We start from the raw sequence: 20,178 nt of genomic DNA on the forward strand, positions 1-20,178 counted from the left end.
CCTCCTTAATTACACTATTCCCTTTTCATATAATCAGAATGTAAGCCCCTTCCCTAGATTATAATCATATAATAATGCCCCCTTCCCCACTAGATTGTAATCATACAATAATGCCCCCTCCCCCACTGGAGTATAATCATAGGATAACACTCCCCTCACCTGGAGAGCAATCATAAAATAATGCCCCCCCTTCCCCTGGAATATAATAGAGTAAAACACCTCACTAATGGAGTATAATCATAAAATAAAGCCCCCTCCCTAGAGTGGAGTATAATCATAGAATAATATCCCCCATCCCTTTGACTATAATCATTATCCCCTTTTTGAGTATATTCATACACTACCTTATTGTGATATAACCGCCTCCTGGAGTATAATTACATACACCCCTTGCAGTAAAATGATGCCCCCCGGAGTTTAATGTGTTCTTTCCATGTACATGTGCCAGACGTATTGCTGAGTGCCATTCACTGACAGCTATCAGTTTTGTTATTCATATTGACTTCATAAAATTTTGTCATAGTATTATAGTACTCAAAATTTAACTCCTTCACCCCGATTTTCCGTTTTTTTTTTTGTTTTTTCTCCCCTTCTTCTGAGAGCCGTGACTTTTTTTATTTTTCCATCAATCTTGCCATATAAGGGCTTATTTTTTGTGTGACAAATTGTACTTTTGAGTGAAATCATTAGTTTTACCATATATTGTACTAGGAAACAGGGAAAAAAATCCAAGTGCGATAAAATTGCAAAAAAAGTGCAATTGCACGATTGTTTTTGGGTTATTTTATTCACCATGTTCACTATATTGTAAAACTACCATGTCAGTATGATGCCGAGTTCATAGACACCAAACAGGTATACTCTTACTTTTATCTAAGGGGTTAAAAAAATTCAGAAGTTTGTTAAAAAAAAAATGTGCTTTTGGTGCCATTTTTTGAAACCCGTAGTGTTCTAATTTTTTGGGATGTGAGGCCCAGTGACTGCTATTTCTTTTGCATCTTGAGCTGGTGTTTTCAATTATACAATTTTTATGAAGTTGCTACTTTTTGATCGCCCGTTATTGGATCTTTTTAAAAATTTTGTGGCGACCCAAAAACATAATTTTGGCATTTGGATTTTTTTCTCGCTACACCATTTACCGATCTGATTAATTGATTTTATATTTTTATTGATCGGGCATTTCTGAACTCTGAGATATCAAATATGTGTATATTTTTTTAACTGTTTTATTTTCAGTGGGGCGAATGAGGCATGATTTGAACTTTTTATTTATTTTTTTACATTTTGTATTTATTTTACTTGTCCCCTTGAGAGCTATAAGGATCAGCAGTCTGATCGCTTGTGCATCCCTGTTGATCAGAGCTGTACAGCTCTGATTAGCAGAAATACAGCATTCCTGTGTGAGTCGGCGCTCTATCGACTGTGACAGAAAATATGTCATGATAGCAACAGGGGTCATTACATGGCCTGCCGCTACCATAGCAACCATCGACTTCCCGTGATCGTGTCAAGGGGCCACCGATGGCGGCAGGGAACAGCGCGATCCTCGATCTTTCTGTGTGTAAGTGGACAGCTGTGAGTGATCCTGGACTGTGTCTGTATTGTAGTACTGTAAATCTGAATGTGGCAGAACAGGATAAGACACATGTTCATTGGATTTATATCTAAATGCTACAGTTTGCGCTTTACTGTTATGGCTAAAAATGTTAACGTTATGGGGCCCCCACCAGATTTTCTGCAAAGGGGCCCCCACCAACCTTAATCCGGCCCTGGCAATATTGCTGACAAGGCTCACCTTTTAAGATTGTGAGAGTCACAACCATTGAAATCGCATTAATTCACGACTGCTGCAGCCCCACGTGGAGAAAGATAAGTGAAAGGAGAGAGGAAAAATGATAAAACGTCCATAAGGTGAAAAAAAGATTTTTTATTGAACAGTGCTAGAGGTGGACACACAGATAAAACTTAATTTAAAACACCAAACAGGAGCACCGGCAATGAAATAGTCACAGGATTTGATAAATGCCTGACTTGATCATACACCAAATTGTCTCCATGACAGTGTATAGATAGCTATATCGATCTATAAATATGGATTCATAATGCGCATGACCACATGTATTATAAATGTAGTACTTCAATATTAGCCTATATCACAGACATTGGTGCTGTCAAAGGTCAAGCATGAATCACGTGGAAGTATATATACACACACAATCCGCTATATAATGATGGCAAAAAAATCACCACTAAGTACAGTGAGGGCGATGTCATGAGCCCCATAAGGCAGATTAGCCCACAACATAAATCCAAATAAAGGTGGATAGTGTATGAGACACAAAGCGGCGATGCAACTTACCACGTGTGTAACAGGATGGAGGGTGACCGGCCGGAAGATCCGCCTACCCAAAGAAAGATAAGGCGGTATAGAAGGGGCCAAACGCCATGCTGTTGTTTAGAAGAAACTATTAAAGTGATGTTTATTTTTCCACACGTTTGAGAGAGTCTTTCTCCTCCTTTAGGATAAAAACCACGTACCTATTGTGATTTTTTTTTTTCTTCCTGAAGAAGGAGAAAGACTCTGTAAAAACTTGCAGAAAAATAAAATTCACTTTAATAATAACCTGGATGGTTCTTCTACACGACAGCGTGGCGTTTGACCCCTTCTACACCGACTTACCTGTAGAACAGGGGACAACACAGATAAAACAGGGTCCTCTGCCAAAACAATATTTTGGCCTTTTGCTGTTTAATAACTCATCATAATTCACAATTTCACCTGCTTTGGAGGTAGAAGTGGGTATCCCTTACCCCCTGGGCCCCTATAAGGCTCAACAGTTGGCATCATTGGTCAGTCCGTCCTTGTTCTAGAAATCTCCCAAGCATTCTGCTGCCCTAATATTCTGGTAGATGCACCATCACAAGTCCTGTCTACTTAGCTTGTGGCCTATGTCTTACACAAGACTGCATTTTTCGTGTCAGTATGTGGCTATAACTATGTATGAATGGGTCTGGCTGGCTTGATAATATAGTAGTAAGCTATATAAATTATTATTTAGAGCAAATTTAATAACATTTTCTTCTTCCTGGAAAGTCCCTTTAAGGTGGGCATACACATTAGATTAATGTCAGACAAGACTACAGATTTAGGAGGAATAGAAGAATTATATAATGTGCATGGAATTGTCTCATTTCCCTCTTTAGGCCAAATGTTAGAAGAATGAGGTATCTGGCATCTAATTTTTTGGCATACCTAATCTTTGGTTCTCCAAAGAGGTTTCTGGCATATCATAGTGATATTTGCACAATTGCAAAACACATCCTCAGTAGAGATGAGTGAATCCATATTCAGTTATCGTACCAAACACAGACTTTACAAAACAGAGTTTGGGTTCAGAATTCAGGTGCTTTACTGTGCAAACCACTTGTACGAGCAGCGCTGTGCTCGGTGCTCAGCCCAGTGCGAGCAACTTCCAGTGTTTGAGCAGCTCGCACTGGGTGAAACAGCAGTGTGATCGGATGTGATGCGCCCGCACCGGGGCCGTGGGGTTACTCGTTACCGGGCTGCGGTTCTGTTTGTGGGATGCTGCGGTGTTGGCAAGGCCCGGTTTTGTGACCCCGGTGGTGTCAGTCAAAAGGGGGTTATTTACAAGGGATGATGATAGTAGTTATTTGTGACACCACCTGTGGTATGCGACAAGATAGGTGCCGCCGCTGCGGGATGGGGCCTCTGGGACAGATGGTGACGCAGCTTGGTTGGTATAGCTCTCCACAGGCAGAGCTGGGCCCCCATGGTGGATGGGATTAGTAGTAGGTCATGGCGGGGATGTAGGGCTGGAGGTGCAGGCGAATAACAGAGCGACACAGGGATGCAGTCTCAAGGTTTTTTTTTTACTCACTGTAGCAGGTTCCAAAATAACACGACTAGTTAGGGACTGCCATTGGAGTGCTGGGTTCCACTGTGATGGGCTCCAGTCGATCCCGGGTAGTTCGGAGGTCAAGACCGTTGCACCCTTTTAGTGTTCCTTCCCTGGTCATCTTCCTGCGCTGACTTCTCTCCCGCCTGTCCTGCGCCTATGCACACAGTGCCTGAGCCGGTGTTCGTGGACCCTGTCTGGTGGCTTGAAGCTCGATCCCTTGGCCCTATGTGGTCACCTTCCAGCGGATTCGTATGCAAAGTTGGCTTTGGTACTAGATGTGTCCTTAGCCTCTAGTTTTACTAGCGGAGCACGTTGGTTGTTCTCCTCTGGTCTTTAGACCAGTCCCCATTCTGCGGTCAAGTCCCTCCACTCCAATATGTTGTATGTAGGACGAGGCCACAGGAGTATGTCGCACTTCTCGTGGGCTCTAGGACCTTTTCTGTCCTGTGCCTGGATCGAGCTGCACCAGCTCCAGACCACAGGTCTTCACTCCTCTACTGCTCCTTCTCGACTCTCTGACAGTGTTCCTAACAAACTAGACTCCACCCCCAGGCTCGGTCGGATTAGGGGGAGGGAGGTATCATCACCAGTGGTGGCTGTACATAGCATTAATGGCACCAAGCCCTAACCCTTGCCCAGCGGGGAGCTGCTAATTTAGAATGTTGTGTGTTTTGTGTGCATACCGGTGGATGACATCTTCCTTACCCAGGATGGGATACCACAGCTCTGGCTGAGATGCAGTACCTCTGTGGCGACTGAAGCCTCAGGGACACCACAGATGTAGTTTGCAACCCCCCAAAAATAGGGGAAAACCCCACTCACCCACCCCTGGAAATTATCTGTTTATCGCTGGCTGCATGTGGGCGAAGACCCGAACTGCCCAAATTTATAACGTCCATTGGGGTTCAAGTCAAGTCCGGGTCCCAAACCGAACTTTATCTAAAGTCCGGCTATACTCGCAGAACTGGACTTCCATAGTTCTATTCATCTCTAATCCTCAGCTCTCTCCTGATTAAAGGGAACCTGTCCGGTTAAATATGCACCCAGAACCACGAGCAGTTCTGCGTGCATATTGCTAATCCCTGCCTAACTGTCCCTCTATACACTAGCATAGATAAAGGGATCATTAGAAAAAGTATTTTTAAAGATCTTTTATCATATGCTAATGAGTGCGGGGACTAGTCCCAATGGTGTTGCTTCCCTTGCCAGTCGGCCCCATTAGCATGTTAGCATGCCCACCACGTCGACAATAATGAACTTTAAAAGCAAAACAACAGGTAAACACGTATTAAATTGACTTTAAAGCACATCAATCACCAGGATTTTCCTATATAACCTAAAGCCAGTGCTATACTGGCATTATCAGGCTGATTCTATACATACCTTTAGTGGTCAGCTCGGATGTATTGGTTTTGAAACACAAGCAAGTAAAAATTGTAAAATAATAAAATCATTTTACTAACTAGAAGGACCTGTGCTGATGTCATACCCATGTGACCAGAAGGGACGGGGCCTCAGTCAACATAGCTGATACCAGGAAGCAATATTATTTTTCTGTTGACTGAGGCCCTGCCCCTTCTGGTCACATGAGTATGATATCAGCACAGGTCCTTCTAGTCAGTTAGTAATACAATTCTATAATAGAATTTGCATAAATAAAAGATAGGCAGAGGAGGGACAGGCAGGGGGGCGGGAATCACTATGAATATCCACCCCAGCTATCAGCTGATCAACATCTGCTGTCATTCAAAAAGCTGCTGATTTTACAAACTTTACTTGATTGTGTTTCAAAACCTACACATCCTAGCTGACAACTATCAGCCTGATTGTGTCAGTATAGCACTGGCTTTAGGTTATATAGGAAAATCCTGGTGATTGGTTTGCTTTAAAAAGATACAAATTAAAAGAATAATTTGCTGCTATTGAGAAAGAAATGAAAACTAGAAAAAGGTGAAAAAGCAATAATGAATTGGGCCTCAATACCCAACTCCAAAGCCATAAGATTTTCCTAATGGTTTCCAGTAAGGTAATTCTAAGTAGTGCATTTTCTTCACCTCGTAGGATACAATGCATGGAGAAGGTTTTGTGGTCTCTCTGCACCAAGTAACGTTGATGAATTGGCCACTGTCCTTAATAATGCAAATCTTGCGAAAAAGCTGATGGATTTGTATAAAACGCCTGAAAATATTGACATCTGGGTTGGAGGAGTTTCTGAGCCCCTGGTTCCCAATGGAAGAACTGGGAAATTGTTCTCATGTCTAATTGGAAATCAGTTCCGTCGCCTTAGAGATGGAGATCGGTAAGTTTTCAATAGACTATGAATATATGTATCGTATCATAAATGTTATTTTTTGTTTAGCTTTTAAGAAAAAAATAACAAGTTTCCCCAAATATGGTGCAAGATCAGGTTCTAAAATAAAAAATGAAAACAATAAATATTTTTTGACAGGAAAGTGTCACTTTGTGAAACAGTTAGACTAAGGTCCTGATTTCTCAAGTGGTTTTTGACAATTTTGTGCCGTAAAACTGGTGTCAAAGGTTTTGTGCAAAAATATTATTTTTCTACCATCCCTAGCTATCTCTGCTAACTTTTTGAAAAGGGGGGAGACTGGGTCAGGATGGGGCTTTGCTAATTGCCTGAAAAATTCTTCATAGTCTAGGCCACAATATTGGCTTAAAGCACCACTCCAGCATTTTTTTCAGCACTTGAGTGGCACTTTAAATATAAGCCACCTGTATTATACTTACCCTCCTGTAGCTTCATTGTTTTTCTAAGTTGCTCCGGTCTCGCGACGCCATCTTGTGTCCACAACTTCTGACTGAACAGAAGTGAGAAATTACATCACAAGCATTTAGTGCAAGTCTATGAGAGCCAGAAAGAGGCTCTCATAGAGATACATTGAGTAGTAACCTCCGGCGTGCTCCATGAAACACTGGAGCAGCCATCGGGTCACAAACTGTTGGAGACCGACCAGGGCGACGCGGAGCAGATGAGTCTAAAACAGGGGGTGGGGGACTTACACTTAAAGCATCACTCCTTAGCTGAAATAAAAAAAAAATGCTGGAGTGGTGCTTTAAATTATCACAAAAATGTAGCCATCTCTGACACATGATGCAGTCAGTTGAGCAATGCACTCAATCCTTTAAGAGATGCGTGTCTATTAATTTGGTGCCTTCTATCCCAGCACACAGATAGTGCTGGCCAAAAATATTGGCACCCCTGAAATTCTGTCAGATAATACTCAGTTTCTTCTTGAAAATGATTGCAATCACAAATTCTTTGGTATTATTATCTTCATTTAATTTGTCTTCAATGAAAAACAATAAAAAAAATTGTCATAAAGCCAAATTGGATATAATTCCACACCAAACATAAAAAGGGTGGACAAAAGTATTGGCACTGTTTGAAAAATCATGTGATGCTTCTCTAATTTGTGTAATTAACAGCACCTGTAACTTACCTGTGGCACCTAACAGGTGTTGGCAATAACTAAATCACACTTGCAGCCAATTGACATGGATTAAAGTTGACTCAACCTCTGTCCTGTGTCCTTGTGTGCACCACATTAAGCACGGAGAAAAGAAGAAAGACCAAAGAACTGTCTGAGGACTTGAGAATCCAAATTGTGAGGAAGCATGAGCAATCTCAAGGCTACAAGTCCATCTCCAAAGACCTGAAAGTTCCTGTGTCTACGGTGCACAGTGTCATCAAGAAGTTTAAAGCCCATGGCACTGTGGCTAACCTCCCTAGATGTGGAAGGAAAAGAAAAATTGACGAGAGATTTCAATGCAATATTGTGCGGATGGTTGATAAAGAACCACGACTAACATCCAAACAAGTTCAAGCTGCCCTGCAGTCCGAGGGTACAACAGTGTCAACCCGTAGAATCCGTCAGCGTCTGAATGAAAAGGGACTGTATGGTAGGATACCCAGGAAGACCCCACTTCTTACCCCGAGACATAAAAAAGCCAGGCTGGAGTTTGCCAAAACTTACCTGCGAAAGCCTAAAACGTTTTGGAAGAATGTTCTCTGGTCAGATGAGACAAAAGTAGAGCTTTTTGGGAAAATCCATCAACATAGAGTTTACAGGAAAAAAAAGAGGCATTCAAAGAAAAGAACACGGTCCCTACAGTCAAACATGGCGGAGGTTCCCTGATGTTTTGGGGTTGCTTTGCTGCTTCTGGCACTGGACTGCTTGACCGTGTGCATGGCATTATGAAGTCTGAAGACTTCCAACAAATTTTGCAGCATAATGTAGGGCCCAGTGTGAGAAAGCTGGGTCTCCCTCAGAGGTCATAGGTCTTCCAGCAGGACAATGACCCAAAACACACTTCAAAAAGCACTAGAAAATGGTTTGATAGAAAGCACTGGAGACTGCTAAAGTGGCAAGCAATGAGTCCAGACCTGAATCCCATAGAACACCTGTGGAGAGATCTCAAAATGGCAGTTTGGAGAAGGCACCCTTCAAATCTCAGGGACCTGGAGCAGTTTGCCAAAGAAGAATGGTCTAAAATTCCAGCAGAGCATTGTAAGAAACTCATTGATGGTTACCAGAAGCGGATGTTCGCAGTTATTTTGGATAAAGGTTGTGCAACCAAGTATTAGGCTAGGGGTGCCAATACTTTTGCCTGGCCCAAGTTTTGTGTGAAATGATCAATGATTTGATTTTTGTTTCATTCTCTTTTGTGTTTTTTCATTGCAAGCAAAATAAACGAAGATAATAATGCCAAAGAATTTGTGATTGCAATCATTTTCAAGAAGAAACTGAGTATTATCCGACAGAATTGCAGGGGTGCCAATACTTTTGGCCAGCACTGTAATCGATATTGGTGAACAAAAAACACCGTGTCTGTGGACTAAGGTTAAAGTGTAAGCCATAAAAAGCTCCCAGTGTATACAGTAATGTGCCTATTTAAGTCCATAGACTACCCATAGGCTAAACGTTTGTCCTTTTTGCCTTTGTCTGAAAGGAATGTATCTGCTTAGGCTGACTTCACATGTCCAGTAATCATCCGTTAACACGAATCCTGCAGAGATCTATTGGCAAAACATTTGCGCAAACAGTGTTTTGGGGTTGCCTCTGACATGTGTTGCCTTGTCTGTGGGCAAGGCATCATGAAATCTGAAGATAGCCAAAGGATTTTGGATCACAATGTAGTGCCCAGTGTCAAAAAGCTGGGTTTGCATCGTAGGTCATGGGTCTTCCAGCAGGACAATGTCCCAAACATGGTTAGGAAGCCCTCCGAAATGAGTGGAAATGAAGCTCTGGAGAGTTTTGAAGTGGCCAGCAGTGAGTCCGGATCTAAAGCCCACTGAACACCTGTGGAGAGATCTTAAAATTGCTGTTGGGAGAAGACGCCTTCAAAGATGAGAGACCTGTAACTGTTTAGAAAAGAAGAGTCGTCAAAAATTCCAGTTGAGAGGTGTAAGAAGCTTGTTGATGGTTATAGGAAGAGATTATTTATTCCAAAGGACGTGCAACCAAATGCAACCAAATATTGAGTTTAGGGTGCCAACAATTTTGTTCAGCCCATTTTGGGGTTTTTGTGTGAAAGTATGTCCAATTTTACCTTTTTTTCTCTGTCATAACTTGATATTTCTTATGCAATTGATCAACACTTGAGCACATATGAAGAATTGAAGAGCTCTGAGACTTTTTCCCTCTAAGCAGGGGTGGGATTCAAATTTTTAACAACAGGTTCTCTGTAAACCACACCCATTCTGTAACCACACCCATTTTGTTAGCCACACCCATTTTCACGCACTTTCCTCAACCAAAAAATACAAGTAATTTAAAGTATTATCTCTTTCCCTTTCTTCCCTTCCTCTACCGTCACTCTCCTGTCCAGCACCAGTTGTTCCAGTCACTGTCACTTATTGTATTAAATGGTTTTTCTACAGTTTTTAAAAATTATTACTAAAAGGAGCCCAGCTAAAATTGGAATGGGCGACCTTCCTCCATACAGATCTCATCCCATGTGGCTCCTTTCCCCTGGAGATCCCATCCCATCATAGCCCCTTTTTCCCTGCAGATCCCATCCCATCATGGCCTCTTCCCCTGCAGATCCCATCCCATTATGGCCTCTTTCCCCCTGCAGATCCCATCCCATTATGGCCTCTTACCCCCTGCAGATCCCATCCCATTATGGCCCCTTTCCCCTGCAGATCCCATCCCATTACGGCCTCTTTCCCCCTGCAAATACCATCCTATTATGGCCTCTTTCCCCCTGCAAATACCATCCTATTATGGCCCCTTTCCCCCTGCAGATCCCATCCCATTATGGCCCCTTTCCCCTGCAGATCCCATCCCATTATGGCCCCTTTCCCCCTGCAGATCCCATCCCATTATGGCCCCTTTCCCCCTGCAGATCCCATCCCATTATGGCCCCTTTCCCCTGCAGATCCCATCCCATTATGGCCCCTTTCCCCCTGCAGATCCCATCCCATTATGGTCTCTTTCCCCCTGCAGATCCCATCCCATTATGGCTCCTTTCCCCTGCAGATCCCATCCCATTATGGCCCCTTTCCTCCGGCAGATCCCATCCCATTATGGCCCCTTACCTCCTGCAGATCCCATCCCATTATGGCCCCTTTCCCCCTGCAGATCCCATCCCATTATGGCCCCTTTCCCCCGGCAGATCCCATCCCATTATGGCCCCTTTCCCCCGGCAGATCCCATCCCATTTTGGCCACTTTCCCCCGGCAGATACCATCCCATTATGGCCCCTTTCCCCCGGCAGATACCATCCCATTATGGCCCCTTTCCCCGGCAGATCCCATCCCATTTTGGCCACTTTCCCCCGGCAGATACCATCCCATTATGGCCCCTTTCCCCCGGCAGATACCATCCCATTATGGCCCCTTTCTCCATGCAAATACCATCCTATTATGGCCTCCTCTCCCCACATAGCCACATATAGCTCCCCTCTTATGTGGCCTCTGTCCCCATAGAGCGCTCCCCTCTTATGTGGCCTCTCTCCCCATAGAGCGCTCCCCTCTTATGTGGCCTCTCTCCCCATATACCGCTCCTCTCTTATATGGCCTCTCTCCCAATAGAGCGCTCCCCTCTTATGTGGCCTCTCTCCCCATAGAGCGCTCCCCTCTTATGTGGCCTCTCTCCCCATAGAGCGCTCCCCTCTTATGTGGCCTCTCTCCCCATAGAGCGCTCCCCTCTTATGTGGCCTCTCTCCCCATAGAGCGCTCCCCTCTTATGTGGCCTCTCTCCCCATAGAGCGCTCCCCTCTTATGTGGCCTCTCTCCCCATAGAGCGCTCCCCTCTTATGTGGCCTCTCTCCCCATATAGGTGCCATGTTATGTGGCCCCTCTCCCTGCATCTTCGGCTCACTGAGCGCTGCCGCTTACCAGCATCGGCGGTTTCTCCTGTGTCTCCCGTCCTCTTCCGCGGCTCGTCTCTCCACGCTGACAGACGGCAGGAGGAGGAGCTCCCTCCTCTCACTGCCGTCACCTCTGCAGCGTCAGCACGTCTCTGCACGCCGGGTCAGGGAGCCGACAGGCTCCACTGAACCAGGAAGTGCGGCGCGGAGGTAAGGGGATTCATTTGTGCTAGAGTCTTAAAGAGACACTAGCACAAATGAATACAGGGAACCGGATCGCCGCAGCTGTTTCTTGCCGGTTCTGGGAACCGGCTGCTATTTTAACAACCAGTTCTCCAGAACTGGACAGAACCGGCTGAATCCCACCCCTGCCTCTAAGCATGGTAGTTCCCTCTGCACTCCCTTGTAATTAATAATCTATATAATTAAAATGATCTGATAATTGCATTGATGCTATTATATTCTATAATTATTTTTTAAACATTCTCCTACCGTAGTATAGACTGCATTAATTTTGGTTAGTATTTGTGATATAGCGAGCTTTAGGAACCTCTGCAAATCCCTTACCTAGAGGAGGCCACTTCAGGTAGCTGGACCAGGGCAGCGCAGACTTCCTCAGGGCTTGTGCGCACGTTGCGTAAATTCATGCATTTACGCTGTGTTTAGCACTGCAGCGTAAATGCATGCATTATGCGTCCCCTGCACAATCTATGTAGATTGTGCATAATCCATCCGTACATTGCTTTTTTGAACGCAGCGATTTGGGTGCTAAAATTTTGACCCAAAAAAGCAGCATGTAAATTACTCCGTGTGCTTTGGATGCAGCTCCCACTCTGTCTATGGTGGGGGCAGCATCCCGAGCACATGAAATCGGGATTTATTCTGCTGAAACACTGTATCCATTATGCAGTGTTTCTGTAGCGATTTGAAGCGCGCATGAGTTGTCAAATCGCTGCAGAAAATTCAGCAGGTACATGCGAACATAGCCTCAGTCGGCACTCGAATGCCGACATCCTGAGTGCATCTTGCGATTACTAAGTGATGAAGTTCCTACCACTTCACATTTTATATACTACAAGCAAACTAGATATAAAAAAAACAAGAAAGTCTACTGTTACTTTGCATTGATAGTAGTCGTACTGTGTGCAAATCTGCTAACATCTCACTCTTTAAACGTTTCTAGGTATTACTATGAAAATTCTTCAGTTTTTAGCCCTGCACAAAGAAAATCGATCGAGTCAGTGACTCTGGCGCAAATCATATGTGCTAATACCAACATTAAACAAGTTCCTAAAAATGTCTTTAAAGCTAATCAGTACCCAAAAGATTTCAATAAGTGTTCCAATTTCCCAGTGATGGACCTGTCGCCTTGGAGAGCTTAGATCACCAGTAGTAAGTATATCATAATGTAAAGAAAATCAAGTATTAAATGAAATACAGAATGTCGCTTACTCTGCTGAAATTGGTGACTTACATTTATATGGGAAGGCTCCTAATTGGCATTTCCGAACAATACCCAATGTAAGGCCTGTTTCACACATCAGTGATTCTAGTATGTATGTGCCAGTTTTTATACGTACCAGAATCACGGACAGAATCACGTGCGATCAGACCCCAGCTGCGGGGGGCGGGCCGGCGCTGCGGAGGGGAGGGAGGGATTTATTTCCCTCTCTCCTCAGTAGCCGGCAATTGCGATATCTCGCTCTGCACTCACCTTACACCAGTGTAACGCGAGAGCAGTGTGATGTTTCTTGCTCCATAAACTTGCATGGCTGCGAGTGAAAAGGATTGCATTCCACTCGCAGCATGCTGCGACTGTTTTCTCGGTCCGATTAGGGCTAAGAAAATCGCTCATGGGAGCTGGCATATAGAGTAATATATGTCTGAGTGGAATGCGATTTTTTTTTTTTATCACATTCCACTCGCACTGTTTTTCTCGCTGTGTGTCCTAGGCCTTAGCTGAAGGGATGGAACTAAACAAAAGTCCACCAAGAGGTATAACCAGCAAGGAAGTGCAGTGAAAGGTCAATATGTAAAACTCAACTCAGAATGTAAGAGGGCAGACCAAAATGGGTAAATGAGAAAAACCTGAAAAGCAGCGAACCAAGAAGGAAGAACAAAGACAATTGGAACCATGAGCTGTTGTACAGGGAAGAAAAGGCAGTAATTCAGCAGACAGAGGATCCGACCATGCAGCAACAGGGCACCTGATCGAATCCCCAAACCGAGCCATGACACTTATTAGACTCTGATTAGGAAAATACCTCTCTTAAAAAAAGTAATGAGATGGCTTCTTCTTCACTTGATCTAAACCCTATTGAGAGCTTGTGGGTCCGTCTTAAATGAGAGATTTAAAGTGAAGATTAACAATCCACTTCTCTAAACAAAGTCTAGGAACCTGTCAATGTCTGACTGACTCCATGGAAAAAAGACTTACGATGACTGTTATTAAACAGAAGAGCAGCAATATCATTATGATGCATGGAGCATGATATGTCCGTGTACAAGTGACAGTTGCGCTCAGACCTATGGATGTCTGGCGTACTACAAAAATACCACGTATAAAGGGGGGGAACACCGGCGGTATTTTAACAACAGTGTGCCCTGGCGCTAGGGAGGGAGAAGATGGGACACCTTACATAGTTACATAGGTTGAAAATAGACCTAGGTCCATCTAGTTCCCCCTTCCTCCACCAATTATGCATTTTGTCATTAAGTCATTTATAACCAACAATGTTGTGAGTACTGAGGAAATCATCCGGCCCTTTTTTAAAAGTTGTTATGTCTGCAATTACAACCTCTTGCGGTTGTGCATTCCACCTCCTGCACTTACCTGCAGCTGTACCGTGCACTCCTTAGTCAGCCCTATACAGGTTCTTTCAACCTGTCACCAAGCAGGATACCTTGAACCCTAGCAGGTCCTGTGATTAACCCTAGTAAATAAGCTGGCCGGTGAGGAACACTTGTCCCACTGCTGCACTAATACAATATGAAGAGTAGGAAGACAAACAGGGGGAAAAGGATACAAACACCAACTCCACAGCTGCAGCCAGACTCAAAGGCAGAAGACGTATAGGCTCAGGTCAGAACCCCAGCAGCTCCTTCCACCTAGGCGGCCAGAACAGAATAGATTTTATCCACAGCAGAGGTTAATGGGGATTCCCAGTATTTGAAGGTGGTGGGAGTGGTCACAGAGCAGCTGCACCTGACAGTTTGCTATAAAACTGCTGGCAACAAAAATGATATTAACCCTTACTACACCAAAGGAAAGGAAAATACATTTAATCTCCAGAGTCTCACAAGGCTAAGTGAGACTCAGGGTCCAAACCTGTCACAAATCTCCTAATATTGGAAGACGTCCATGGTAATCAGTCGCCGATATGTTTTTTAAATAGAAATGTACGGTATTTTGTACATTTTGAGTTTTGTTATTATTCTCACTTTAACAGATGAAAATAAACCATTGAGATGGGAAAATTTACGTTTTTCATTTAGTTACATGATAATTCTGCACATGAATGGTCAGCCATATATTCTGTACACATAAATATTCTCCTAAGAAAGACAAAACCTGACTTTTACTTTTTTAAATATTCAGATATCAGGTTTATTAAACTTTTGGATTGACTGACAGCAGTGTAGTTGTTCAATAATAACATGAAGCAACAAATACGAAAGTTGCCTAAAATTTGTGCAGGTTGCACTTGTGAGTGAAGCCTTAATTACAGACTGCACAGCTTTCCTGTCCATGAAATAGCTGTTGATAGAGAAGCAAGTGACCAGATTATCTTCAAGAAGTTAGTATGTTCTCTCCGTGTTTTTGTGTGTGTTTCCTCCTACACTCCAAAGACTTAGGGGTACTTTCCACGCTACGACATCGATGCCGATGGTAGCGATGTCGAGCGCGATAGTCCCCGCCCCCGTCGCAGCTGCGATATCTTGTGATAGCTGCCGTAGCGAAAATTATCTCTACGGCAGCTTCACATGCACTCACCTGCCCTGCGATGTCGCTCTGGCCGGCGAACCACCTCCTTCCTAAGGGGGCGGGTCATGCGGCGTCACAGCGACGTCACACGGCAGGCAGCCAATAGAAGCAGGGGGGCGGAGATCAGCAGGATGTAAACATCCCGCCCACTTCCTTCCTTCCTCATTGCAGCCGGGACGCAGGTAAGGAGATGTTCCTCGCTCCTGCGGCTTCATACACAGCGATGTGTGCTGCCGCAGGAACAAGGAACAACATCGTAACATCGGTCCTTCCGAAATTATGTAAATGACCGAAGCTACACCGATCATACGATTTCGACGCTTTTGCGCTCGTTAATTGTAGTAAAAACGATTCACATACTCCGATGTTGACAGCGACGCCAGATGTGTGTCACTTTCGATTTGATCCCACCGACATCGCACCTGCGATGTCGTAGTGTGCAAAGTACCCCTTACTGATAGGAAATTTAGATTGTGAGCCCAAATGGGGACAGTGATGATCACGTCTGTAACGCGCTGTGGAATTAATAGGGCTAAAAAAAAATTAAATAAATAAATAAATTAGCGGAGACTGATGGGTGGGTCTGGCGGCATTCTTTTCCATCAGCAGCTACTTTGAGATTAGGAGAAGTGTGCAGTCTTCAAGGAAGGTGGTACTAAGAATCAAAAATGTAGAGATTGGTGCAGAATCCGTAACGCCTTATTATTACAAGAGCAGACTATCCAATTGGTTATAGGGTTATAGGAAATCAAAATGCCTGATTTGTGCTATAATTCAGTGTTCTCTATTGCAAAATTGTAAAGTAACATAAATCTGCATACAAATATGAAGTGAAATTGGATCCATGAAATGTGAGGTATGCGGGAATAATAGATTTAACGGATGTTCAATAAGATAAGACTGAGAAGCAGCAGCTGTAATGGGGCTACAGTTAGGAAAGGACCTTCATTAAAAAGAGTAGTGCATTCCAGAGAGATGGGGCAGCGCAAAAGAACTCTTTGAAACTAGAGACAAAGAATGGGAATATAGAGGTTAATCTTAAATCATAGGTAGAACGGAAAGTCACAGGTATAGTGAGAGAGGACGATGAGGGAAGAAATGTAAGGAGGTGCAGCACTGTGGAGCGCTTTACTAACTATATTTTATGTTTCTTTTTGTTTCTATTACAGATAACCAAGATTTGAAAATGAAGTTCCTGCTATTAAATTTCCTTCCTAATAATATGGATGAAAAGAAGTGATTTTTTTAAATGCTGTATATTTTTAAATGTTAATGATGTCAGAGGTGTATCTAGGCTTTCCGGCACACGGGGAAAGAATTCAGTTCGGTGCTCCCCTTCGGGCAATTTGGGTGGTTGTCATGTGACCAATCATTCATATGTGATTTGCATACTTACAGTCATGTGGTAACGAGCTTTTCTTAATAATTCTCTCAATGTTCAATGAGAAATATAAGAAGAAAAGCTAGTTGTCACATACAAGTATGACAATCACATATGAGTGGAGTGGCCATGTGATGACTGCTGGAACCAGCAAGCAGAGCTGAATCCTGACAGGGACTATGTTACACGCTGTTCGAACTGGGGACACTACACTGCTTAATTTTATAATTAAAGGGGTTGTTCAGGTTTGAAATAAAAGTCTGCATAGACTCTATCTGACTGCAGGCTTCTGAATTCTTACAACACATGCTCTGCACACTTTAGGATTCTCCGGTGCTAGTGACGAGAGTTGGCAAGTATGCAATCTGCATATTTCTGGCCACATTCTGATTTCGTGTGTCCGACCTCAGTTAATTCATTTTCATTGAGCGAGACTACACATGTCTAGTCGGCACGTGACTGCATGCATGCATGTAAATCACATACTTGCAGCTTCGTAGCCTTCCACTCTCACCGCCGGCACAAGAGAATCCTGACAGCTTGCACTGTGCGCACTGTGAGAATTCAGTAGTCTGCAGTCACAGAGTGACACATGATGAAGTGACTGCAGGCTCATCACAAATTTGGACAACACCTTTTAATGTTCCTAACAACATAAATAAAGCATAGCAACCCTTAACTTGTCAGATAGCACAAGACTTTATTAAAGAGGTTGTCCACTACTTTAACATTTCTTTTTCTTAAGATAGGTTACCAATGTCTGATTGGCTAGGGTGCCAGATGCCGGACTCCGACCAATCGACTGTTCTAGGTGCTGTGCCGGTGGCGGCATGTGGCCAGAAGTACTCAGTTCTGGATCTGCTCCGTCTTCTGATAGTGGCATCAGCCTCCTATTAAAATCAATGTGGCAGATTTGTAGCACCCAGCTGCAGACACTATCAGAAGATGGAGCAGATCCAGAAATAAGCATTTCCGACCACCTGCACCAAGAACAGCTGATCAGTGAAGGTCCCATTGCTCTCACTTCAGAAGCAATCTGCAAGTGGGACCGAGGCCTAATTATGAGACATAGTATCACAAATAAACATTTATACTCGGGTACCTTTATAGATGATGTCTCCGATCGGAGTCATTTTTTTTCTATTCTTCATCTTGTTCCGACGCCATGATTACTTTCCACACACTATCCCTCTTATGATACATGCCCTCTCCTTTCCATACTGGGCCCCCTCTTCACACTGTCATCTTACACTGTCCCCCCCTTATACTGCCCAGGCTTTATACTGTGCCCTTTTATCACACTGCCCCTCCTCGCTACGGCCTCACACTGCCCCCTCATACTACCCCCTCTCCATACCACTCCTCCATTACATAGTCTCTATTCTGTGCCCACTCACATTTTTCTCATTCCTTACTGTTTCCTCACTACCTCCATACACAGCCCCACTCACTCCCCATACTGTGTCCATATATTTTTCCCCCTCGCTCCCCATACTGTGCTCGCACCCATCCACGTTCTCTTCATATCATGTCCTCAAATTTACCCCTCGCTCTTTATTCTGTGTCCTCAAAATATCTTTCCCCGTTTGTTCTCCAAACTATGTCTGTATTCATTCCCCCAATCACTTTTCATACTATGTCGGTATACATTCCCCCCTCACCCCCTATACTATGTCTGTATACATCACCCCTCACCCTCTCTCCTCATACATCATCTCTCACCCTCTCTCTTCACATACTGTGTCATTGGATACTTCCCTCTCCCCATCCTCTCTCCCCCATATTGTGTCTATAGATACTGCTACCTCCCCACCCTCTCTCCCCCATACTGTGTCTATAGGTACTGCCCCTGCCCCACCCTCTGTCCCTCTATACTGTATAAATAGATTCTACCCTCTTCACACCATACTGTTCTTCTTCCATGTCTTCAGCCCCACTTCAGCACTTATCACCAGCGTTTTCTGCCACCTAGCGTAACGTCAGCAGTGTGATTAGCTGACCTGATCACAGTACAGATGTCGCTCTGACCCAGAAGTCAGGGCCAGCAGTCACCACTTCAATTGTCCTCACGTCTGAAAGATACAAGGACAATTGATCATTGAAAGCCGGCGCACCAAACTTTCTCTGAGTCTCGGCTGTGAGCTTGACAGCAGCTCAGAGAATGGCCAGCTCCCACTACAGGGGCGGCAAAATTCAGCCACCAGGTTGACTTTCAGAACGCAGAATCAGGCAGCCCATGGCACTTCTGAGAGTTGCGCCCGGGGCACATGCCCCGCCATCCCCCCCTAGATACGCCTCTGATGAAGTCCTCTTCACCACATTTCACTTTAATCTGTATATTAAGGAGTCAAAGTTTATTTTCCACAAATGCAATCTTTGGTAAATGCTATCACTGTACCAATAAATCTAAGTTCTCACAATCAATATTTGGTCTGCTTTTGACTCTGCATATTTTTGCTGTGCAAAAAAACCATGGCGCCTTATAGAAATCTTTTGCCCAATGGGCTTTTTTTTTACACTGTGTAAACTGAACTGTGGGGTGCATTTCAATTCCTCTTGCCATAAATATGCGTTTTATTTGCAGATTTTCCCCTTAAACGTGAATGAGATGAGGAATATCCATAAGTAAAAAACGCATATGCGTGTTAACTGTGTTTTTGCAGCAAAGGTGCACAAACATCTCATGAAATCTGGACACGACTTTATCAACAAAGTTTTATCAAAGCCAAAAAAACAGGAACCAATAAAAACAACAGCTTTATTTAACACATGACATACCAAAAAAGACAAACTGCATCAGGATAAACACCTTGAAAAAGCAAAATGAACCTAAAAAATGCAAGTGACCTAATTTAACTAATTGGTGCAAAAATGCAAGATCAAAAACTCAGCTAATAATCATTGTGGGATCTCAGCCTAAAGGCCCCGTTATACGCAGCAACGTATCTAACGATATATCGCCGGGGTCACGGATGCCGTGATGCACATCCGGCATTGTTAGCGACGTCGTTGCGTGTGACACCAACGAGCGGCCGTTAACGATGGAAAATACTCACCAAATCATCCATCGTTGACATGTCGTTCATTTCCAAAAAATCGTTGATTGTTGAGGACGTAGGTTGTTCGTCGTTCCCGAGGCAGCACACATCGCTACGTGTGACACTTCGGGAACGACGAACCACAGCTTACCTGCGGCCGCTGGCAATGAGGAAAGAAGGAGGTGGGCGGGATGTTACGGCCGCTCATCTCCGCCCCTCCGCTTCTATTGGGCAGCCGCTTAGTGACGCCGCTGTGACGCCGCACGAACCGCCCCCTTAGAAAGGAGGTGGTTCGCCGGCCACAGCGACATCGCTAGGCAGGTAAGTATGTGTGACGGCTCCGAACGATATTGTGCACCATGGGCAGCGATTTGTCCGTGACGCACAAACGACGGGGGCGGGTACGCTCGCTAGCGATATCGCTGCGTGTAAAGCCCCCTTTAGGTTCTATTCTATCTACTACTTTTTTTTATCAGCAGATGTCTACGCAATTGTTCAGTGGACAATTTGCAGGTAAAT

The 20,178-nt window shown here is 44.1% G+C and overlaps 1 protein-coding gene across 1 annotated transcript in view; it reads left to right on the top strand.

The window, feature by feature from the left end:
- LOC142291051 (myeloperoxidase-like) overlaps positions 1–19,063 on the top strand; it is a 95,992-nt gene extending 76,929 nt beyond the window's left edge. Inside the window, exons 11-13 of the mRNA XM_075335273.1 lie at positions 5,982–6,219; positions 12,439–12,647; positions 16,410–19,063. Coding sequence (XP_075191388.1) covers positions 5,982–6,219; positions 12,439–12,637 — 437 coding nt within the window. The 3' untranslated portion in view covers positions 12,638–12,647; positions 16,410–19,063. The remainder of the gene's footprint in view (positions 1–5,981; positions 6,220–12,438; positions 12,648–16,409) is intronic.
- Positions 19,064–20,178: the final 1,115 nt, after the last annotated feature.

The sequence above is a fragment of the Anomaloglossus baeobatrachus genome, chromosome 2 (assembly GCF_048569485.1).
Source record: "Anomaloglossus baeobatrachus isolate aAnoBae1 chromosome 2, aAnoBae1.hap1, whole genome shotgun sequence".
Lineage (NCBI taxonomy): Eukaryota > Metazoa > Chordata > Amphibia > Anura > Aromobatidae > Anomaloglossus > Anomaloglossus baeobatrachus.